Genomic DNA, 25,273 nt, shown 5'->3' with positions numbered 1-25,273 from the left:
AAACGACCACTAGAGGATACTGTTGATCTCTTTTCAAAACAGAGGACTTGATTAACAATTTATCAATATAGTGAAATACTGGCATATTGCTAAATTCTTTGTTTATTGTAAGACATTTGTTTACTGTAAAAATACTGTAAAATCATAGATTTAGTGTATTTTATGTAAGGCACCTAAAGTATCGCTTAACTGATCATGACATGTAAGAAATTATGACAAGACTTATGTGAAAGATGGACTATCATCATAACCACAAATCAGAATTGATTGTAGTTGAGAGATTTGTAAATGAGACAAGTTGTTTGAATGGGCTGGCAGACCAGTAAAGGTGAGCAGTGAAATGCTGAACAGAGGGAATCAAACCCTATGCCAGATATAGTACCTACATTAATATTTCACTACAAATACACTGTAACAGCACAGGTGATGTTACCCACTCCTTTAAGTAAACATTGCTGTATCGTTAGAGAATGCAGCTTTCAGCCAAACAGCACCATTGAGAATGGCTCAATCCTTTGAAATGATAGTCACCAGGATGACAGCTGGAGATCTGTTTGAGCCGCAGATCCAGTGGTTATCTTCTGAACAAAATGCAGGTTACATAGAGCAGTTTCCTCTCTGGTGTGGTTTAAGGCAGTAAAAGAGCAGATACCAGGTGTTTTTTTTTTTTTTTCCCAGGTTGTACATGCTCAACAGTTGAGTTTTGCATTAATTCAAAACTTTTTTTTTTTTTTTACACTTTCTCAAGGAAAAAACCGAAAAGGAGATTCTGCCAATTCTGCTGGCTGCAATGCTGCTAGATATTTGTTAAGACAGAGGAGACAAAGTCCATCAGCGGAGGGCTGCCTGGAGTCCCAAGAGCCTGGCCAAAAATTCAGCCTGGGCCTTTGATCCTTCGACCTGTGAGATGCCCTCCTTCCCCAACGATGGAGGTGAGTATGACACTCCTCTGGAGGCCTGTCACGGAGGATTACTTTAACGTGGGTGTCACAAGGTCTGGAGCCGCTCTAACGCAGGCTGACAATGACTGACGAATGATGGAACGATGCCTCCAGCTCAGCAGTGCGAGCCTCCTTAGCTCCTTCTTACCGCTTGCGTGCAGTCTGTTAGTAAATATGCTTTGTAATGGTTGTGTGAATTTCTGCCTAAAACCCCCCTGCTTCTAATCTTGTGCTGTGCGGTTCCCGCAGAGGATCAAGGAACATCCCCCGTGAATGTGCCATCTGCCCTGTCCTATCAGAACGGTGGGAAGAGGAAGGTCCGCACCAAGAAGAAGAAGGGAATCATCACAGCCAACGTTGCAGGAACCAAGTATGAGATCGGTATGGAATACAAATCTGTTTGAAACCTGGGCCAGTCTCTGGTGGTGGTGTGGGTTTCATTTATCCCCCTCTGCTGACATATACTTACTTGAGCTGATGTCATTTCACTCTTTTCATCCCTGGCTCAGCTGATATTCACCAAAGCACGCTATGTAGAATTGAATGTGTTTCAGGCCCCTGAACCTTTTAATTTTTAAAATTAATTTTTGTGCTATATAAAGGTGAGTCAAATGGGTGTGTAGCCAGGCTTTTATTTTAGAGCGTACTTCTACTCTGAAAGAAGGAAAGGCATTTTTTAACCACCTGTGGGTATACACCTTAATGTGAAAACCAGATTTGAAACCATGTTGTTTTCTTTGGAAATAAGTGTTTCAAAGCAATGTAGTCTCAAACATTTAAGAAAGAGCATTGAGCAGATTGTTTATGGGTAGAACTCTCATTCAGTTCTACAAAAGTGTAATTCAGAACAATAGACCTGTACACAACCTGTTTCACCATGGAATCATAGCATACAGAAAAATCAAATAAAATGCTTCATTGTTGACTTCAAAAGGACATGAGTGAATGATAATTTACTTTGGCAGTGAATTTTAAAATGGAAGGCTAAAATTGCTGAATAAGCCTTCCTGAAGTACAAATTATGTGATGGTATCTCAAGGGGTGAACTGCAACATAGCAAAATGTGGACTCAGCAAACAAGAAAAATACTTTGATAAAAGGCTTTGAGGAGTGAAACGTAGTTTCATTTAATTCACCTGTCAACCAGTGTACAATGTAGAACGCTGTTAATGTAGTTACTTTCTCTTTAAACATCAGCCGGCAGTATTTGAGAACAAGCTCAAAAAAAGAAAGAGGACTACCACTGACAGCAGTGGATTGATTGATTCATGAAAGCTCAGTGAATATCAACAGCTAACATGAAGTTAATAAAAATGAGGTTGAAAGAGTGCTAAGTTCATATGGACAGAGGAAAAAGGAAGGTGTAGAGTTTTTTTAGTTACAGTCAGGTATTACATTTAGCTGTTTGCAAAATAGCGTGAAATATTAGTTTTACCCTGATAACTGTGGCCATTGGTAACATTTTTTAAAAACTGCAATTACACAGCATTAGATATGGCATCTCCCAGTTTGTGAAGACATTCAAGAAATTAATTAATACCTTATTTCGTTAGGGCACATGAATTTTTCATTAGTCCCTGAATAATGAATAGTTATTGGATTAATGTCTAAATGCGTGGGCCACCTATCCCTCATACTTTCAGTTTCCACTGGGATGTAAATGCATTACAGGCCATTAATTTATCTTTTTGAAAATGTATTATAAGTTACTGTGTTGCAGCCGTCTCAGTAATGGTGCATATTGCTTTGAACAGCAGGTCTATGTGGTCTGCAACTGATACTTTATTGTAATGTAAGGGATAGGGGAACGTCATCTCTAAATAATGCAGAATTGTCAGATTAAATGGGCAAATCAACCAAGGTAATGCGTGATTCACTTTCCCATTAGTTTTCAGGTTATATATATATATATATAAGTTATAGTTATATATTATATAACTATTATCGGTACTAGCTATACAGTTCTCACTTGACTGTCCAGATGTCTAACAATGTTGTAACAATATAACAATGTTATAGAACATAACTCGGCTACAGTATTAATTGTTAAATTTATTACTTTTTAGTACAGTGTATTTATGACTACATGAGCACGTTTGCATGCAAATACGTTTAAACTTTCGCAGTCAAGCTAAATTGCCATAAATTCGATATTAGCACTCATGAAACCATATGCAACAACTTGTGTCATGATAAAATGAGTATTGCAAATGAGTGGTTAGTGGTGAATGATCAAGAAATGCTGCTATTGTTCTTCAGTGCGTATAGTGATCAGTGAAATGGCCTTCATGAAAACCAGAGATGAGGATGAAACTGCCAATCTCATCTGGAACGACTCTGCAGTGCAGCACGAGAAAATCGCTGAGCTCAGGAACTATCAGGTACTGCACATCTATTTACATTTGTGACCCTCCCGGCAGAATTGCACAACATGTGGACAGAGGGAGGGATACTTTGGATGCAAACAGTATTATCTCCATCTTTAGGCTGTGATATATTAGAGACTGAAAAACAGAGTGTTATGCACCTGCAATGATCACCATGTATTCTGGTTACGTGGATGGTGTTGGGGGAATGGTGGGGGTTGTGTAGCTGAAAACACAATTTGTTCCAATCTCTGTCTGAATGACAGTAACATTTATGTGGCCTTTGTCTTGATTTTTGGGAAAATGACAGATGTCTTGTGGGGGCAGTTTATGACAGAGAACAAATTCCTTTCAGGCAAGCTGTTGGTTATATCTTGTGCTGCAGTTGACACCTTTATATATAAAACAGTACAAAACCAAGCAAACACCTTCACGATCTGAATCCAAACAAGGACATTGAAAATGAATTGTAAGTATCTGCATTATTTGGCCAGTATCTGCAGAAAAGCACCTCTCGAGGACAGGTTAACTTTATGGTGAGCAGGAATGTGATCTGGAGCTGTGTGTGCTCGCTGGTGCTTAGGGCTGCGTAACGTGAGGTGAGCCCTGCGACAATGCCAAAGTCATGCAAGGTGAGGACCCCAGCTGCATGCAGTGCACCACGAGCAAGAAAGGAGCACATGACTTGCCTTGTGCGAGTGGAATTTCCTTCCCCTCTGGCCCCGCTGCTCACATAGTACGCTGCATCTGCATCCATCACCAGCTGAGAGAGTCCAGGGCATTGGGGGGTCCCAGTCCCGCCGCTCTCCCTCCTCACTAATGCTTCCAGCTCGCATGACACACTGACCTTCCCACTGTGTGAAGTCACGTTAAAAATTGCTAATACCTACTGGGCCATGCTCAGCCGAACGTAGGAGTAAAAGCACAATAAGTTCAAAATTTCATAAATTACCTGTTGCTTTATGTCTTTATAACAAACATGTTTGATGTTTTAATGAACTTTATAGACATGTCAGTGAAAGTACAATTTTGTTTAACTTTTTAGTCTCCCAAGGAAAAACCTATAGGAGGTCATTGGTCAACTGAGATGGCATTCAGCTTGTGAAGTTTCTGAATGAACCTAATTAATGCAAAAGCCCAAAACTTTAGGTAATTAATTCTTTGTACTTGATGTGTTGAATGGAATGAGAATCTTGATCCTTTTCACCTTCTTCCAATTTATCAGTGAGCCCATAGCATGCTCACCTTTCTGGGAGTTTGAAAACCCAGCTTTTGGATGTGTTGGGAAGGATAGAGTAGACAGTTTCTTTTTTTCAGAGGCCTTTTAGAGAGCTCTGAAATGAAACATCACTTTTAAACGTCTGTATTCACCCTCTTTTCGAGGCTCTCAGTTGACTCTTTGAGCTTGACATCTGTTCTTTTTCTATCAGCTATTTCATTACACAGGACAGTAAGGATCGATTATATCATTGCTCAGTCAGAAGAAGTGCAGCGCTGCAAAGAAATAGAACAGCAGCTCTGGGTGATGAACACCCCTGCTTAAGTAGAGAGAAGTGCTCAAAAGACATCATACATTTCAGTTGCAGCACGCGCTTTGGACATGGATACTAACAACTATGTTTTAATAGCGTACAGTCTTTGCAGCTAGAAATCATGGACTTGTTCCCAAAATAAAATTAAAATAAAAAATGCATATGCATAATATTAAAATAACAACATAAATAATATATGTGTATAGTTTTTCACCCTGCTCATGCTTCTCACACATAGCTGTCCTTCAACATGATGGTAACGGTTCTTCAGGGCCTCCAAATCCTAATTACTGCAGTCTCATTCGGATAATCGTGATTTGCTTTCACAGTCTGTAAAATACATGTTCTTTTTTCACTGATTTACCCGGAAAGTTTGCTGTCAAGCTGCAGTTCATACGAGCCTAATTAACGGCACTGTTCAGCCTCATTTGGTCAAAGAATACAGAAACCTAGCTTTTTTTGCATTCAAAGCAATTCATTCATCTGTCACTGCCTACAATTGCAGGAGCTCTGAAGCAGAACCAATTACTTTGCCCCTAGGAGTAGAAATTGATCGGCTTTTTTCTTTTTAAATTAAAAACGATGTGGTAAACTAAATAAGGGTTAAGAAAGGTCTCACAGTCACCTTTTGTTTTGAGTCTGTAATTGGGCATAAATGTCAGAACATTGTAATCTAACTTCAAGCTGTGTGCTTTTACATTGCATTTTTTAGTGGATGAGAAGAATTGACTTACTGGGTTTAACAACATTATTATTCCTTCATTTCTCACTACAGAGAATTAACCATTTCCCGGGGATGGGTGAGATCTGCCGCAAAGACTGCCTGGCAAGGAATATGGCCAAGTAAGCTTCCCTTCTGTAAAGACACATCAGATCACATGGGCTAACAAGAGTGCCTGTTGTGTTCTGTATGTTATTTAGGAAATAAAACAATGGTTAAGATGTCAAAGATGGCGCTGTGTTGATCTCCTTGTGTGCAGAATGATAAAGAACCAGCCTCAGGAGTACAGCTTCATCCCCAAGACCTGGATCTTTCCCGCGGAGTACACCCAATTCCAGAACTACGTGAAGGAGCTGCGGAGGAAGCGCAAGCAGAAGACATTCATCGTGAAGCCCGCCAACGGAGCCATGGGTCACGGGTAGGTCACGGGCGGAGGCGTCTGTCTGCGGTGCTTGCAAGTGAGTGACTGCGCTACGGACCGGTGTGAAAGATGGCCGTGACACCACCATCTAAGGAAATAATGTGCTGGGGCTAAATTGAGTAATTCTGTGGTAAGACTAAAGCCATTCTTACACTAGACCTCATTTTCATTTCCCCCCTCCATAAATCCATGGCAAGGACACAGTCATAGGCAGCCCATTCCCTGAAGGTCCTGGCTCGTCATTATTGAGTCCCCTTATCGAGTGCCATGGAGACCTGGCCAGACTATAAATAGGATGTGCGGCTCTATGCCTTTATGTTACCATTCTGTCTTTCCTCTAAAAAGATCTCAGCCAATCCGAGCCAAAGTCAGTTAACATGTCAGGGCAAATTGCTCCAAAAAGGCATGGATCACAAACTTGTTTGTCTTAAGGGTTTTCAGTTTCATGCAAGAGAGAAAAAGGGCTTTTGTACCTTACCAGCTGCTAACGGATCAAATCCAATGAACCGCAGAGCATTGAGCATTCTGAAAGGTAGAAAAAGAGCAGATTTTTTTAGATGTAGTGCAGGGCTGAACTCACCATCTACCTGTCTAAGTAATTTTTTTCAGTTGCCTTATTTACAAAAACTACAGTATGTCCCAAGTCTGATTTTGTTGTATGCTGGACAAACCTAGCAGAAACAGCCTTGACCTCAGTTATCTACTCAGTTTAACCGAGTATTTAAACGGACAGTCTACTGCAAGTGGACCACTGGGTCAACAGCAGTCAACAACATCAGAGTGAGAGTCAAAGGGAGCCTAAATTCCTATAAGAAGACCTACTTGTGCTCTGTGATGATGATGTGACCGACTCTGTCAACTTTGTGAAAAGATGCTGACCATTATGTCAACAATACACTGCAACATAATGGTTGTTTACAACCATTCGTACAGCCATTAAGATGTATATGATTTCAGGTTGACCGGTCATCTGGAAAATGCACAGTAACACACTGATTTTATTTTAGCTGGCAAACAGTCAGTTATTCTCTCTGTTTTTGTAAGACCAGAAGTTGCCAGCTGTTAGCTTTTAACAGTATGGGTGTGCAAATGTTCCTTTATGCACCACCTTGATGGCAAATTGGGAATAGGTACTTTTTGTGCTAGTGTTACTACCCTTGACAGCAAATGGTAATATTCCTGTAAAAATAAAAAAATCCTGATACACACTTTTATGCATCACTGAACAATTTCTCTATTTCCAACAGTATTACAGTAAACTGATATATACCCTTGGTGTTTTAAAGGCTTTCTATGTTTTTTCGGGAGTTTATTTTGAAACCGCTGCAGCATCTTTCTGCTGCATGTTGAAATGTGTTGTATTTAACATTTAGGCCAATAGATGGAGATATTGATGTGCTGAAGACTAGTGACTGGCCAAGTTTCTGCTGCTTTGTTGTCCTTCAGGTGTATGAGCATTATGGCACTGTTTTTCTACATAGGCTGAATTACTCCAATGCATTAAGAAAGTGAAGGATGATTTAAGGTGAGTTTAGCATGGGCTTTTGGAGGAGGATGAGATTAAATTTGAAAACTCGCAGCATGACGCAGGAAATTAAGTTATATCTTCCTCTGTAATTTGTTTTCAGTCTGAAAACTAAATGAAGTTATTGTTTGTGTCTGAACTGAAGCTTGTTAAAAAGCGTTGGGTTTAAATACAAGATCCCCAATGGTGCCAAATTAAACAGCCACTTTAAGTGGGTTTTGATTACCTGACATTAGTGCTCATCAATCATGTCCTGTAATTTACTGCTATAGCTATGAAAAGATTTAACCCTGTCTAGACCTCCCATACCTTCAAATAAACGTACAAATCCAGACCACTGATTATTCCTTCGGTACTGAGGGAGCAGAAAGGCTTGCTTTCTGAATTTCTTTTAAGAATTTCTGCTGTATAGGTGACTGTTGTAAGCACTGTAAACAGTTTACTGACAGAACTTTTCTTATATTCCCCATTTTCATCATGAATTCATTTCTATATCATTCAGTGTTTAGTCTTCTCTTTTGTCCCAGGATGTGATATGTATTTAAGGCTTTTCTGTTAATGGAATGGTAGCTCATTGTGTACATGAGACAGATCCTGGAGTCAAGACAAGAGCACAATTAGTTATTGCCCATGGGAGCTGGACCTTGTGCGGAGTGGGCGAATCCTGTCTTGTCCAGAGTTGTGATATATGGCTGTGCATTTGTCGGGTTTATCTCTACACTCTCTACATGGGTAATTCGTCTTTGTTCTATTATATTGTCACTATACAGCATTTAGTTTTTAGAATTTAACAGTAATCTATGGAAAAACAAGCTGATCTAACCACGGCAAAATGATGAGAAATATGCAGTAAAAAGGATTAAATCCAATAGTGAAATTTTGTTGAATTTTTGTGATGCTGACCTTGCGTCAGCTTGCGGTCCACTGAAACATCAGGTACAGAATACATACAATTAATGACTATTATGTGGATGTGGCATTTGCATAACACATTTTGATATTGTTTTTATCTCCCACTTTTTCTGTTTCTCGATTGGTTGTTGTGCAATCACATTAGCAGGTTAAACATTCTGATCCAACCGGAATAGACATGACGCTTTAACTCATTTTTATGAATGATTTTATCTTCGTTGTTTTTCAGAGCTGCAGTGCTGCATTGCACTCAAATCAAATATTTTGCATTCAGACTTATGGAAAAGAAAACAACATAAATGCTAAGGACAGGTATCATGATTAACGCCATCTAATGATGGTTTGTTTTAACCAGGGCCTTCTAAGGGCAAATTGTTTGTAATCCATACGCCCGCTTCTGCTTATTATCCCCACTGAGCACCAGTGACAGGGGGCTGAAGCAAATCTGTTTTGCCAGCAGCAGAAATGGAGCAGTGTGTCTGCTCTTATTACCCTGTGCATAGTTAGAAACCCTATACAACAACATTAAATGTTCTGTTTTCAGGAAACGGGTAGACAGCAGTGGGGAAGGGGGTTCCATAATACCAAAAAAAAAAAAAACCTAAACTTCACTGTGCTCTGCTGTTGCCTCTAGTTTGTCTTTCACTTAACTACTTCGGCAGCCCCTCCTTATTTCAACATTGGGTGGAATGTTGGCTGCTCAGAGATGGATTTCATGTGCTTTCTTGCAGCATTTCCTTGATCAGAAACTGTGAGAAGCTTCCGGCTCAAGACCACTTCATTGTCCAGGAGTACCTTGACAAGCCTTTCCTCATGGAGGGCTACAAGTTTGACCTGAGGATTTACATCCTGGTCACGTCCTGCGACCCTCTGCGCATCTTCCTGTACAACGACGGCCTAGTTAGGATGGGCACCGAGAAGTACCACGCACCCAACGAATCCAACCTGGTGAGGGGAGGGGGCCAGTGTACCAGATGCCTCATTAAAGGCAACTTCCCGAAGGGCTGTGGAGACTACCGCGGCCTGTTTGGTTGCATACTCCAGATTCTCTTACACGCCATCTGACATTTGAGAGTGATGCGTGACAGAGTGTGATTAATGAAGGATCACATAGACCCTGACGACCGGTGCATGGTATCAGATGGCTGTTGGTATCCAAGAGACCTCAGATTTGAGACAGCGGTGGTTGGGTTTCATCTTGTCAGCTGTAAATACTGACTAAGCCGCTCTCTTAATAATGAAGGAATAGCAAGTATGCACAACAGTTTATCTGAGGTAGGCACAACAGTTTGTTTGAGGTAGGCAGAAGAAACATTAATTGCCTTTAGTGGTCAGGTTGACTTTATGTAGGTGTAGAGACAGGGTGTTGGCTTGTTTGACTTCCACCGTACATCAATTTTAAATGTTTGATCCTGATTCCTTGTTTTCTCAGAATCAGCTGTACATGCATCTGACAAACTACTCCGTGAACAAACACAATGAGAACTTTGAAAGGGACGAGACAGTGGACAAGGGCAGCAAGCGATCCATTGGCTGGTTCACAGAGTTTCTACGCACCAATGACCATGACGTTGCCAAATTCTGGGGAGATGTGTCTGTAAGTGCTCCTTACTGATTTACACCATGCCCTGAAGTGTTGATCAGTGCCAGGTGATTCAAAGTGACCTCTGGTTTTTCTCTGAAGTTACAAAATGCAGAAAAAGTGTCTGGGTAAGGCTTACCAAACACTGGCTGTATAAGAGCCGTCTTGCTTAATTAACCCACCAGATACTTTTTAGGGTTGCATTTGAATTTCAAACTCCTATTAGACATATGTTGAAGGGTGATGGTTGACAAAACTCTGATGACTGTTCATATTAACTTTGTAACTTAGTTAATCATTTATATCATTTATATCATTTAACTTAAACAGTTAAATAATTTTTGTCTTTTTGTGTGGCTTAAAACTAAAGCCAAAAAGGCTTTATAAATGAGAGTAGTAGTGACTCTGTTCATGTAATTTTACTCTTTATGACCTCCTGATACTAAGTGGGCTAGTTTATCTCTGAAGGGACCCCAGAGTGGGTCAGCACCATGGGGCTACTGCAGGCACACAGTCTCTCCCCCTGGGGTGAACACCTGTGGGGGCCAGGCGGGCCCGGCTCTGCGCAGCTGCCGGTGTGGGCCCGCGCTCCCTGCTCCCCACAGGACGCCCGCTTCTCTCCTCTCTCCCTCCCCTGCTGCGTGCCGGTGATACAGACAGACCTGTCTGCGCTCTCCAGGGGAGCTCCGTCCACCCCGGTGCTGATAAGGGAATACGCTGACAGTTTCAGGCCACCAGCATATGCATTTCATCGCTGTGCCTTCAGGATAAGGCCTGACAAATTTAGTGGAAAGCATCCCCATTACACAGTAAAACCTCTGTTACTCTGTTATTCAATTTGTTCGCTGCCTGTTTGGTATTTTGTGTATCCTAGTTTGAGTCCAGGTCACCGATGTGCGGCTCACGGGAGACGTGCTGTCCCAGTGATGAAGTGGTGTGAGAGGGAAGGGGACAGACGAATGCAGTGACAGGCGTAGTGTGAATTGTGCTGATGAGAGCTGCTCTGCTGCAGGAGCTCGTGGTGAAGACCCTGATCGTGGCCGAGCCTCATGTCCTCCACGCTTATCGCATGTGCCGCCCCGGACAGCCACCAGGGAGCGACAGTGTCTGCTTTGAAGTCCTGGGGTTTGACATCATTCTGGACCGCAAGCTGAAGCCTTGGCTGCTAGAGGTACAGTATGCACTGGGAGAAAATGTCCTCAACACCCATGTGTGCAGTTGTCTTTTAATCGCTGAATTCCTTCCTCCATGTACATCTCCATGGATAGAAAGATTGTCTTTACTGGTAATTGCAGGGCCAGTGTTGTGTGAAGATACACCCCAAACATTGCTGACATGGAAAATTGACAAAATTGCATATCTGAATGTGCAGTGCAGTTCTGATATTGATAGGGAAACGAAATATGCATGAAAAAGTCATTCATGTGACAGAAAAACCCCTCAGACTGAATATGTCACTAGCTAACTACAGTGTAATGGTCAGAAATATTATTGGTAAGAAATATTAAGACAACATGTCTGGTTACAGCAGAATCATGGTATAAATGCTTCACTGTCACTTATATCGTTGACAAGTACAAACCAGCTAATATCATCCTGCTTAATATCACAGCCCTCTTAATTTCATGTTTTTCACAAAACCGCTAACCGCTTGCCATTGGTTTTAATTTTAAAGGGGTTCTTAATTTAGCTTGGAACTGGCAGCACCTTTGGATAAAATTGGAACTAATCTAAATCATGCCCACTCACTATTGCATATTTGTTACGCACTAAGGGTGGGGTTTGTGTACAGCATTTCAGATTTTGTGTGCAACGAGTATGTGTGGGTGGCTATAAATTGAAGTTGTATAGCTTATAGAAGAGAAAAATGTGGTAAATATTGACAGCGCCCTTCATCAGCCGCTATGCTGATGATGCTTAACGCTGGCTCCGGTGCACTGGCTCAGACATACATTTCAGAATATCAGTCAGAAATGCACTTCCAGCCAGCCCTGCAATCTCATGAATTCAAGTCCTGCATCTGCCTGTGAGCTCGTCATGTGCAGCAAGATCCAGGCCAGGTTTTCCATCTCCCCAGACCGATGCAGCCAGTGAAAGCATGACCTAAATCTTTTAACCCAAAGTGCTGGGCTTTTTTTTTTTTTTTTTTTTTTTTCCCCCTCCACCATAAACTGAGTGGAGGATGTGAGATGCCTTTGGGATAACTGTTTGTTTTCATCATTGCATAAACAGAAAATAAATCTGTTAAAAGCCATCAGTTTAAATGGGGTGTTTATCTGCATTTCTGCCGCGTCATCGCGGCACGCTTCTTGCGTTGCTGTCTAGTTCTTTTGTGGTTGAATGACAAAAGGACGCAAAGTGAGACATGCTCAGTGGCTGCGGCTGCCTTCGCTTGCACGCGCGGAGCTCCTGCATGCGAGAAAATGCAAACAGCCGTGGATGCAGTTGTTACACTCCACCGATAATGATCCCCTCAGTGCAACCGCCTGCCCGCCATAACTCTCATCAATTAACATCCTTGCAAGTTCCACACGGGAAAGCAGCTTCTTTTTCACGCTACATTTACGGCGACAATCATTTATTTCCAAAATTCAAGTGATTAGGAGACATTTCCAAGCAAACGGCTTCTGTCTCAAGTGCATACTACAAAGGCAGACAATTATTATTTTTGCTTAGCAGATGCCAGGTTTTTGTAAGTGTTACATTTAAGTCATACTCCATCATTGCTGGAAGTATCCCATTATCATTGCTGCTTCCCTTGTGGGATTTTAACCTTTTAATCTACAGTCACAAATCCAGCACCCAAACTGTAGTTCCACACAGGAATATTTAAGCTACATATAGGGTGGTAAAAAATATTTTCATGAGTTTCAGATTTTTTTCTGTCATCTTAATTTTTTAAAATGACTATTACATGTTATCTTAGTTTTAAACTGGCTGAAATTATTTGTATTATAACATTTTTTCCCCCCAATTTCTTACATTTGTAAGACCTGTGTATGCCTTGTCTAAATGTTTGCAATTGCAGACTAAATATCTCAGGTTACCTTGTGTCACCACAAATGAAACAAAACTCCTGATGCCAGGCATTGCCTCTCATTCCTGTAGCGTTGCTACATATTTTTCTCCTTTGGACTCGGACAACTACATCAGTGACAGGCTGACTTAACAAGCAAACGAAACTTCAGTGCAAATAAATTCTCAGCTTGCACCTGAAATGTAGATGGTATCATTGAAAAACGAAATGTCAAATACAATTCTGTTTGTGCGTGTGGTGCATTTCAAGAAAATAGCATGATTGCACTTTACATCCTGTAATTATCCTGAAAAGTCACCGCCATTTTGACAAGATATTCACATCTGTGTACTGTACACTGATTAGGGACAGAGAGGTAGCTGAACAGACTTAGCCTAGGTGAATTCCAAAGGAACAGACAAAGGAAATCAGCAGAGCTGCAAAAATATTGAAAATAAATGCCAGCATAGGCAGACTTGAATAAACGCACACCTGCTTGAGAATGCCAAATGTTGTTTCAACAACTATTAAAAGAAAGCGGGGCAAAACGCAACACAACCCGAGCCAACAGACAGACAGATTGTATTAAGCAGAGGAAAAAGAGGGCCTTTGTGCGATTCTTATCTTAATTCCCTCGGTTTTCAACACAGGTTTTACCTCCCATTGACATTTAAAACATCTCGGTGACACAGAAAGACACAAAAACAGTGTAACTCTAGAAACCTCACTTCCATTACTCTGTCTGGACATTTGCAAAAAAGCACATCAGCTGCATCTCTCCGACATTTCACTCGCTGCCTTCTGCGCGCAGTGACCACTTTGGCTGTGGTTTGCATGGTAATTGCTGCGTAGCCTACTGATCTGAAAGGTTGCTGCTGGGAAGTGTGGGTCAGAAAGTATCATCGGGCAAGCTTTTGTCCATTAATAAAATATCTTGGTGGTACACTGATATCATTGCCCCCCGGGTCCTCCGTCTAATTTTTCACAAGTCTTTCCAGGAGCTGGTCACACTGGAGTTGTTAAGCTAGCATGACGAATAATGTAAGAGCAGATGACAGAAAAATATTCAGGGCACACAGCAAGCGAAAAAGAACGCACATGCAAACTGCCCCTTTAAATGATACGGCATGTCGCTCCTGCTGGAATCTGACTGTGAGATTATTTATTGTTTTATGAATTCATGGTGGGTTCCTGGCCAGCACAACTAGCCCGTAGACCACTTGCGGTGTTCGGCCTCATTAAAGCTGGGTTACTTCTTGTTTGCGGGGTTCACAAAAAAATACAGCTGGTTTTCTAAATAAAAGGAACAAGTGTTTGCAGCAAGCAGGATAATTAGAGTCCTGGAAGGTCCCTGCCGGGCTGCCTCCCTCCTGCTCCCACTCAAAGACACCCGCTTGTTAGAGAGCCACTGCGTTCAGGACCCAGTGTGTTCCTTGTGCTGTGCTTTCTCTTCAGGGCACTCACTCAGGAACATGCATGGCCGTTCTGATCTCGCTAGCATCAAACCCGACCTTTCTTTCAGCAAGGAGGAGTTGGGAGGGACCTCTTGCTTGCCATACGTACGGAAACGAAACAAGAATCGGGGGGGGGAACCACACAGAACCATGTTTGCTTTCTTTGCCCGGTGCTGCATGAGCTGTTGTCTTCCGAGAGTGCAATTACATACGAACGCAATGTAGGTTTTCTACAAGGCAACGCACAGTTATTAGGATTTGTATGTTGGAAGCTGTGCCCTAATTGCCGTCCCTCCAGGGGGGAGCACGTAGTGATTGGCAACTAATGAGGCAGGCGTGGGTCAGGCATGCTCCGGGTGTTTCTTGGGACGATGACAGCTCAGCCTGCACCCCCGCGGTGGTCAAGCCACTTTCCTCTCCCCCGATTGTTTCAAGATGAGTTTGTTTGTCCTTTCCTGAAAGCCAACACAAGCCAGACTTCCTTTCTTCCCTCGGAATGAATGGAAATGATCTGCACCAGCAAGCGTAAACAAACAGGCTCCTTTCATGGCGCGCTCAGACACTTTTGATCTTTGGGGTTCTCTTCAGCATCATGACGGCTATTTCCCCTCGTTGCCGTGCACTGCTCTGAAAAGCAAACTTAAACCCCCCTAGCTGCAGAGTAGTTGCACTGAAAGAGCCCTTAATGTGTCCTTGGGTAATTGTGTTTTCACATTAAGAATATAAAAGGTTACAGTTGTATAACTGTGCCAGATAGCATTCTGTATGTAAACTAATTGCAGAGGTGCAGAGCACTGTGTTTATATGACACTGCATACATAATAGTCCCAGTAATCCAAGAAAACGGGAAAAAAAAATCTGAAGTAATGTAGGCACTTGTGTAATAATTTGAAATAGTTTAAATTATGATTTAGATTTGCTTTTATGTATTTAAGCAACCAGATCATGCCAGAAAATGGAATTTGTTTTGTGAGTAGTAGAATGTTTTGCAGTTATTTTTTGGTTAAAGATCTGTTTTGTTGTTTCACCCGCTTGTGATTTATAGGCTAAAAAGCTTAAAAGCTTTATTGTTAAATGCTTTAAATCCAGTTGTTGCAAGGAAGGAATATTATTACCGCTCACCTTCAGTTGCTGCAATGGACATACTCTGAGCAGCTTCTTATGTGACTCTAGATGGCAGTGTTCCCCTTTGTGAACAGCTATGCATTTAAAATGAACTTATTTAAAAAATCATTATAATGATCTATGTGTCTGTCTATATCCACCTATCTGTATCTGTGTAAATCTAAGTTACATTTATTTTGCCTGACCATCGTGCTGAACAAACACCACATTGGGAGTCGGTAAGTCAACTTCGTGAGGCAATGGAAAATGCACCCTACTATTTGGCCATTTATCTTGAAGCAGAGTAGGCAGCAATCCTCAAAGTCAGTGTGTCGTGGCCTTGACCATATCAGTGTGTGCAGAAACCATTCCAACCCGCCTTAACAGGTGACCTTAAAAGTGTTTGTTGGAGAACTCACTGTACCGTACCTTGCACAGAATCAGGTTTTGAGTTTCTCCAATGGAACTGGCCTCTAGAAATGCAACAAAAGAAAAAAACAGATTGATAACAAAGTGAAAGTGGAGCTTTAATTTTCTGACTGACCAGTTGTATTGCCCTGCTTTTTTCCTTTGATTTTTGGAGGCAGTTGAACTCTCTTGATACCCTTAAGTGTTGGTCAGGATTGTTTTTTTAGGAAACTGTATTTGTTTATAATAATGTGTCAGAGATAAGTAACTCTAGTGTACAGGAGGAAGTAATTTATCATTCCTATACATTTTTATGATTGCATACTGCTTTAACAGAGTAAATAATTATGTATCATGATGAAATAATGTGAATGGAGTGGAATTTTAAAGATTGTTTTGTTGCTGTTACTCATTATTAAATACCCATTTCGCTCGTGTCTAATATATTGAGTAATGTCATTCATCAGATCATGAAGGTTGCTAAATCTCCTTTTTCTGTGGAATTCTTCAAATGAAATGGTTAGTGTAAAATCCATTGGTTGGATGGTTTCGCAATGTTTTTGCTTTAAAGGCAATAATTGAGATCATTAGACCACAAGTACATCAAAGTAAATTGAAACCAAATGGATAATCCGTTTTTATGGAACAGTATACAGAAAGTGAATCACAGAGGCTGCATCCCACAAGTGGTTATGAAAACGTTGACAGGTTATTTATGCATCAAAGCCACGGAGATCCAGGTGCAGAACAATCCCTGGATGCTGGCTGCTGCTCTGTGGATCTGCTGTTTCTCCTTGAACTGAGGATCTCATTTGGAGAGAGAGGGAGAGAGTGGGAGTGGAAATATTGGTTGGGCAAATTTATGAAATTATTGTTTTTTTTTTTTTGTTTTGTTTTCCTTTTTCTTTTCTCTTGTTGTTGCACAAATTTAGAAATGACAGATTTAGGCTAGGAATCAAAAACTAAACTTTCATCTTTTCATCTGACATTTTTATTGAATGCCTCTTTATATGCGGAGTCTTTAAGCCCCTGCCAAAGACACTTAAGGAAATCACTACAGGGTTTTAAAGGCTACAGGGGTTCATTAGCCCCAGACTGGCCTGACTTCCGCAATGAGAAAGGGCCTGGTATTCTGCCAGTATCAGTCCTTTCAGGATGACAGATTGACATTAGAAATCACAGTGAAAAATGAGAGAAGCAAAAAAAAAAAAAAAAAAAGTGGAACCAGGATTATGCAGAGCAAAAGCATTATCCATAGTCTAATGTACGTTTTTGTTAATTGTGTTTGAAGGGAATGTAAATTACGATTGTGATTTTCAATTTTTTTTTTCCTTGGTCCAGTGGTGGGAAGAGGGTTACGTTTGAGGCTCCGGGGGTAAATGTACTCCCTCCCTTTTACAGAGGCCATTGAATAAAAAAGAAACCTTCTGTTAAATGGCTGACACTGTAAATCTCAGGGGCTCCCGTGTTGTAGAACTTGATGAGCCTTCTTTGTTGTTTTGTGAGACTGGCCATCTGCAGGGCAGCTTTCTGCGGGTAATGTGGCACCGCTCAAAGCCGAGGACGCAGAAGCTGCTAGAGTTACGGTCAGTACAGTAAATTCATTGATTTAGCACACAGTTGCCAGTTTCCCAGTTTTTTCACCCGGCGCTCAGTTGTGATGTAAATATTATCTTACAGCTTGCTTCTAAGCCTCACACACATCAGTAACCACCTTTGTGATGGGGATTAACATCCAGCCGGGGTAGATTTACCCAGAGCCCAGAGAGGATTTGTGTGTCTCCCCTGCAGCAGCGCTTCACAGGAGCGTGGGCCAGGGCTGCTCATTTCCAACCGCTCGAACCGTCGGGTTTAATGACCAGGTCCAAATATCTCATGTACAAGGCATGCGATACACCCCTACGTGGTTTTAACATCATAGCAAGAGTGCGAGCGCAAAAAGCTTCCAGACACAATTGAAGTGTCCCTAAAAGTAACATGGGGGCTAAAATTGATGTATAATTCATCGATCATAGTCATGTACGCCCCAGCGCGTTTTAATTTTTTGTTCATGATGCACTCCGTATTTTCTATCGGAGGTGTGTTTTTCTTTCCCAAGTGAATGGAGTATTGTTCAACAGCTCGTGTGAGGTCTTCCAGAGAGCGGTTTCCTCAAGCAAAATAAATGTGTATGTTATGCATACTTGTTAAAAAATGGAACATTTATTAATCAGAATGCTAATACATCGTATTGTTGTAGTACCCAGTGCAATGGAAAACCAGGGATAGAAGATTGCCAGTGATGTAAAAAGGGTTATCTAGATGCTCAAGGACTGTAAACTGATACAGTCTTTAGCAGAGGCTGTGGTACTTGTAGTACATTTGAACTCTCGCATAGATGGAAAGCAATTGAATCAGTATTCTTCTCGATTTGTTGGTCCCTTTGTTGCATTCAACAATTCCTGAACCATCTGGGGGGGAAAAAAAAGAAGAATTTGTCATCTGATGAATAATACCTGATTCCCATATTCACATCACTGACAGCATTGCAAATTCATTTAAAAAAGGGCATTTATAAATTCCCTGACTGTTGCATGCTTTCAGCAGAGTGTCAGTAAAGCAACTAGAACATGTTGGCAGTGCTCTCACTCTTACAAGACATTGGAGGTAATTTTCAGTCATGAATGATAATATTGATATTCCCTCAGAGAGTCGGCCTTACAGTGCGGACTGGAGTGCAGGCTTTGCTTCTCAGCGGAGCAGGGGGCAGTAGCACACCGCAGATGAAAAGTGACCCGCTGCTGCTGCTGCTGCTACTGGCACGCTAAGACGGGCTCACTTATCAGGTGACAGCTGCCCTTGTCCAGACAGGATATGTGCCTTTGTGAGGTTAAAGGTCATAAAACCAGCCTCTAAGGGTACTATTCAGACACATACTGCCCCTCATCCCAGAGCCAGACAAAAGCAGTCTTTTTTTTTTTTTTTCTGGGTCTGTACTGAAATGGAAAAAAAAAGTCTTTTAAATGTTGCATTCTAGATCAATCGGGCTCCGAGTTTTGGGACTGATCAGAAGATTGACTACGATGTGAAGAAGGGGGTCTTGCTCAATGCACTGAAGCTGCTGAACATCAGGTACTGTAGGCTCTCAGACCAAATTCTGTTTTGTGTGTTATACTAGTATAGTAGAAAATATCTGAAACAGAGCTATTTTGCACAAGAGGCAAAAAGCACCACCTGACCTTTTATTGTGCCAGTGCATTTTAATTTTAAAGATGTTATTGGTCCTTTATAGCAGGAACCATTTGATCCCTGATGTTTCCCTTTTCTTGAGTGCAAAGCACACGTGAACTTTGGAAAGTTTCCTGTCTTTTTCTGTGCATGGGTGGAATGGTTAAAGGGAGACAGGGATACCCAGTGTTCAGTGCACTGATGGCATGCATTGTGTTTTGTCCAGTCAAGCAGGGAGAGTGCTGTTTGTGTGTGTTTGTGCATCTCCAGGTCACATGGGACTCTGAGGAGAAGGCTGTGCTGATTGATCATCATAGCCCTGACCTCCAGCTCTGACAATGCCTTCACAGTTCAGCACAGGGATAAATATAGACTCAACAATGCTGCATTAGGACACAGATGAAGTATTAATTGCAAGGCATTGTATTGTACTTTTATATTATATAGTGCGCAATGAAGATTCGGTGAGCTTTATTGGATATAAGTCGACAGATTTATAGCTGTGGCTCCTTTGAAGAATATGATTGTGTTTCACAAAGGGTGGTCTGATTTTTATTACAATAATATAAATACAATGTGAAACACAAAGCATTCTTGGGAACTAAAAGGACCATTAGTTACTCTGTAGGTAGACTCCTTACTTCCAATTAGAATGGTGATGAAGGCATTCAGCAGATCCAGTCACAGTGAAATCTCACTCTTTAAGACTTTTAATATTATAAAATCAATTCTGATGACAAAACCAGGGTTTTCCCAGAAATCCAGGGCAGTTAGTAACCCTGGTTCCACAGCACAACAAATGAAAGCAAACATAAACGACATAAAAAATTCACATAAATTATTATTTTGTATCATTCTGGCCGCGCACAGAAGTGTCTACTAGCTGCTAGCTAGCCTGCACGATGTGTGCGTCTCGCTTGTGGTATACATGTTGGTGCGCACCTTCATTTTTTTGTTTTCCTTTGTTTCCAGAGCAAGTGATAAGAAGCGGAATTTGGCGCAGCAGAAGGCGGAGGCCCAGCGACGGCTGTACGGACAGGGCTCCATGAAGAAGCTCTCAGCCGGCTCCTCGGAGTGGGAGAAGCAGAGGCACACACTGGAGAGGAGAAAAGAGGAGCTGGTGCGTCTCTCTGCGTGACACTGAGTGACCGTGTCAGTTGACAATATCATGCTTCATTATTCCTAGTTCTGGGTGAGGTTGGTCAAGGCTTGTCAAAGTCCCGACCGGCTGTCTTGGTGTCTGGTGAGCCGAACCAAGCTAAGCGGCTTTATTCTGTCTCTTCATTACTCTTTTGATCAGTGTTTGAATAATGAATGATTGTGTGACTGTTAGGTTGCTGTGCGTAGGTGGGACTTAAAGAGTGCACAGCAGGATACAAGAGCGGGTGAAAAAGTGGAATCAAGGTTGAATTTGGAACGTGTGCAACTTAAAGCAAGATCAAACTGTGAGAGTATAATTGGAGGTATCCTGCAGCTCTCCAGCAAATTGACCAACTGACCTTTCCTCATTTACTGCATTTGATATATTAAAATCTAAAACGGGGGTGTAAAATCCATGTGAATTATGAATCGGCTTCTGGCACTAACAGACATAAGAGAGAGCGTCTTCAGTAGAAAGTCTTTGTGTTCATTCTCTTAACTCCTGCTTCATTAACAGGCTCTAATAGTGAATGTATCACTGTGCATTTTTGATGGGGTGGATTTTTGCCTGCTTATAATGGGAACGTGTGCCTTTCTGTTTTCAGAAAGAAAGGCTGGCTCAGGTCCGCAAGCAGATCTCCAGGGAGGAGCATGAAAACCGACATCTAGGGAACTACAGGTAAGAGGAGGCGCGCTGGAGCTCCCGGGGGGCCAGGTTCTTGGTTCTACTTACATTTACAGGGTCATTTGTAGAGCGTTTTTGTCCCAGGAGAATAAATAACATTGAAAAGAATGTTAAGTCAGAAGAGTAAGTAGGAGAGAGCTGAAATGAACGGGTGATGCCTGTGTTCTCTGTCAGCAGCTGAGAATTGTGACTTCCTCTGCGTAAGCGCCACATTACGCTGCAGCAAAAAACCAGCCATTTCCCCGGCCCTGCGCTCACGTTTCTCCGTTGCTGATAAAGACTTCAGAAGACGGAGGCAATCCATTTTTAATATTCACCTGTCAAAAGAGCAGATGCCACTTCTGAGCGCGAACTGCTGGTTTTGACGTCTGCCAGGGACATTATTGTATATGTCGCGAACACTGTTTTGCATACAGAAAGCCCTCGCAGAATACTCAGTGACGACGTAGCCGAACAAGTGGTGCTAAGCTGTTTGATGCTGTGTATACTGCTTTAAAATGGGCCTGCCTGCGCTGTGGCAGTAAAGCCCCATGGCTCAAAGGCAACGTCCGGATTTGATTCGGGGACCCTTATGAGAAGAGTCACTCAGCTAACTCAGCCCTCCATTAAGTTAAATACTGTTTGGGATTGGGAAATTAAGTTCAAAGAGAACCCCTGCATGTGGCCATTACAATATGTACCACTTATCTAATGTTTTATGAGTGATTTTGAAGACCAGCATACTGAAGCAATACAAGTACTTCAAAGCCAGATGATGAATGCAAAGGGAAACCATTGAAATGGGTCAATTTTTAGCTGATGTAATTGCTATTTCCAACATCACTGCCTTATAAAAACAACTATGAAAATGTGCTGAAACATGAAAAATTCAAGATATGTAGGTCATCCACAGATTAAGCTACCAGATGTTTAACACCAGCAAAGATTTGATTCTAGAATGTGCTGTGTAAATATTTGACCTTTTCCACACACATGTATAGTTCCTAATGGACTGAAAATCTTATCTTCAGATCTCAATATTAACAGTGGTTAATCCCATGATCGCAGAGTGTCTGACTGCAGTGCTGGAACATGAGGAAGATGTTTGGATTCCCACACCCTGTATAGACATATATACACAAGCTTTATCAGACGAATCTTTTAACACCGGGGGCAGTTCACCTATAAAAATATAAATGCACTGGTCCACTCAGGCCCACAGTTATTATTTGTTTAGATTATTGTCACCACCATTGTTTTTATTAGATGGCAATACTCACATAGTGATGCAATGAAGTAATGCAGTCATATACCATATACAGATAGCAACTGCATTTCATACCTCTCTGGTCCCTCTTGCTGGAAGGTCAACATTACCTATATTTATTTAGTTTTAAGCCACGAAAGAGGCTCCTGAAGGCTGGTGTGTGAACTAGCACTTTATATTAAATGGGAATGAACACATTCACAATCACAGTATATTTTCATCAAGCTTTGCATGGCAGGGGGGAAAGGCATTCGTAGGGTTGGTTCACCTCCTGCTCATGTTAAAGTCAGGCCAATGAAGTAACCATTTGAATATTTAACTTGAATTTTTTTTTGCCTCCTCTCCTTTTCTCCTTACCAACAGACGTATTTACCCCCCAGATGACAAGCTGCTCTTGGAGAAGTATGAAAGCCTCCTCTCCGCTGCCTTTCAGACGTTCCTCGCTGGGCGAGCCGCCTCACTTCAAAAGGAAATGAATAATCCTCTGAAACGAATGAAGGCATGTACCTGAGACTCCTTTGGCTTTAGTGTTCAACAGCACATGCAGTCTTCTTTTATTTTTTTCCTTTCTCACTCTTTCTTCGTCTGAAAATAGAAAACCCAGCGATGCACTTGCAGTTCCACCTTGCATTTGTCGCCATGTCCTTGTGCATAGGCTCTTTAAAAAGCGTCCGTTGAATGCTGAGGATAATTTTTTTTCTGAGGCTTTTATGAAACTGTACAGACTTTCCCTTTGTCTTCGAGGGGTTTTATACATGCCTGGCCTCTCTCCCTCCTGTCATTGTCACTGGGCTCAACTTTATTCATTATTATTCTATGTTTTTTGTCTAAGGTTTCAGTGGGTTAAGCTGAAGAGGTTTTTCAAGGATAAATATGATGCAAATGCACATGAATGCATCATATTGCAGGAAAGATGTCAAGCAATGTGATGGAGGTCCCATTGTTTTAAAGGACTTATGAGACAGGGAAGTTAAGCTCAAGGGGAAAGGACTGTTTGTGCTGATGCTGGAGGCGGTGTTATTATTGAGGGGAAGCTTATAGATGGAAGGTTTTATTCATGGAGAGCTGCAGATGGAGCACGATGTTAGTTAGTTCTGGTCCGCCCTGGGACTGGGGGAGATATGGCATGTGTAGATGTGACTCAGTGTCTGTAAAAGGTGACTCCTACTGAGTGGATGGCTGGTTGGGCTCAGCAATAATCAGGAGATTACTGTGAGCCAGCACTGCGTTAGCCTCTGACCTTTTCCCTGGCAAACCTAGTCAGACGCTAGCGTTTTCCAGCTGACCAAAAAAACACTGTGACCCTTTAACACCGCCGCAGCACTTCCGTAGGTAATCAAAAGCAAATTCATCCATATTGGAATAGCAGCCTATGTATTTCATCCATGTGCGAAAAGCACCCTCCATCTGTTCCTGTTTGTATGGCCGCTGCAGTGTCTCTTTGCCTTGTAACGGTTGAAGGAGATTTGTTGTGCGCCGTTTACTCTCACAGGAGGAAGATATCCTGGACCTCCTGGAGCAGTGCGAGTTGGACGATGAGAAACTCATGGGGAAATCATCTAGGCAGAGAGGGCCTAAGGTAATAGCAAGCACCGCTCGGGCTGTCAGCTCTCCCGCTTTACAACATACTTTGTCCGCCACGCACCCACAGCTACAATGAAGCGGCATGGTTCCCAACATCTGAGCCGTTTTCAGAGGTTCTACATCTAAATCTAGTGAAAGCTCAACAGTTGAGGAGGGAAAACGCATTAAGCACCAAAGTGGTACTGTCAGGGCATCTTGAAACCATATTAAACTTCCACAAGGATAACGACGTGCTCCACACAACACGGTTACTTTTGCCGAAATTAATTTGCGCTTGTCACTTTCAACTGCGCGGAGTGTAAGTTGATTTCTCTGGGCCTGCTGGACTTCGCTGAGTGCTCAGACGGATATGTTCACTCCCAGGGGTGTATTATGAGCCATCTGGAAAAATCAGAGAGAGAAGAAATGAGGTAATTTGAATACGGGAGATCCATTCTTTAACTGTCCTATGTAAACCAGCATCTGAAGGAAATTTCTGAGAACTAGGAAAGGCTGTCTCTCTGTGTCCCTCTGCCCGTTTCCATTGATTGTGTAAGCACACGCCTATGATCACGTCGTGAAAAGAAAAAGAAAGCCAAATTAGCTAATGAATAACAGATGGGGATGCTTTATTAATGCTAACAATGTGTTTCTTCTAGGGTGTGAAATAGACATTCAGTTCAATTAACTTTCCTGTGGAGGAAATTAGAGATTCATGCAACAAACTAGAGGAGGAGTGTCGGGGAGCTGTTTGGATTGAATTAACATGTCTCCATTGTTGCATTAATCATAGCAGAGTCAACACTGTCCTTGTCATCTGTACGCATGTCAGCTGGCTTTTGTCATTTCTTCTCTGCTGAAACCTGGGCTTTTGCTAAGTGACAAATGTAAATCGGAAAGGTCTGAAGGGTGTATCTGCTAATGCTGACATCATCTCCCCGACGGCTCTCTCCCAAGCCCCTGTCCTCCATGCCCGAGAGCACCCAGACGCCAAAGAAACAAAGGGACTGCAGCAGCACCAGCAGCTGCAACAACAGCAGCTCCTCCGGCTCAGAGGACGAGGAAAAAGAGGACCTCCAGGAGAAGAAAGAGAAGAAGGTTTCATACGACCTGGGGGAAAACAAGTATAAATCATCGGAGCGCTCCAGTAAGGGCTCGTCATGCCGTATCGTGCGCCACACCTGTTAAAAAGGCGGTCTGGGATTCTCTTTATAACCAATCAGGAGTTCCTATTAGGATGTCCGATATTTCCAGGACATTCCCCATTTCCTCCCCGGCATATTGAAGTCTGTTATATGAGATTCCTCCCCTGATGCATTCCAGATGACCACAAGGGCCTGTTAATTACAAAAACAAACTTATGCCTTTGTCACACACAGTCTCGTGTGCCAAGAGGTAGATATCCTACTGGGTCTGGATTTGCCAGACAGCATGCCCAACCTGAATTACA

The 25,273-nt window shown here is 42.1% G+C and overlaps 1 protein-coding gene across 1 annotated transcript in view; it reads left to right on the top strand.

The window, feature by feature from the left end:
- The window catches only part of ttll7 (tubulin tyrosine ligase-like family, member 7), a 52,374-nt gene that overhangs the window by 14,963 nt on the left and 12,138 nt on the right, over positions 1–25,273 (top strand). Inside the window, exons 2-15 of the mRNA XM_036522602.1 lie at positions 749–932; positions 1,191–1,322; positions 3,201–3,322; positions 5,615–5,682; positions 5,820–5,978; positions 9,150–9,366; positions 9,851–10,015; positions 11,013–11,171; positions 18,999–19,093; positions 20,162–20,309; positions 20,935–21,008; positions 22,624–22,759; positions 23,753–23,839; positions 24,781–24,970. Coding sequence (XP_036378495.1) covers positions 908–932; positions 1,191–1,322; positions 3,201–3,322; positions 5,615–5,682; positions 5,820–5,978; positions 9,150–9,366; positions 9,851–10,015; positions 11,013–11,171; positions 18,999–19,093; positions 20,162–20,309; positions 20,935–21,008; positions 22,624–22,759; positions 23,753–23,839; positions 24,781–24,970 — 1,777 coding nt within the window. The 5' untranslated portion in view covers positions 749–907. The remainder of the gene's footprint in view (positions 1–748; positions 933–1,190; positions 1,323–3,200; positions 3,323–5,614; positions 5,683–5,819; positions 5,979–9,149; positions 9,367–9,850; positions 10,016–11,012; positions 11,172–18,998; positions 19,094–20,161; positions 20,310–20,934; positions 21,009–22,623; positions 22,760–23,752; positions 23,840–24,780; positions 24,971–25,273) is intronic.

The sequence above is a fragment of the Megalops cyprinoides genome, chromosome 2, assembly GCF_013368585.1.
Source record: "Megalops cyprinoides isolate fMegCyp1 chromosome 2, fMegCyp1.pri, whole genome shotgun sequence".
NCBI classification, from domain to species: domain Eukaryota; kingdom Metazoa; phylum Chordata; class Actinopteri; order Elopiformes; family Megalopidae; genus Megalops; species Megalops cyprinoides.
Note: the sequence above shows the minus strand (reverse complement) of the source record. Positions and strands in the feature narration are given on the sequence as shown.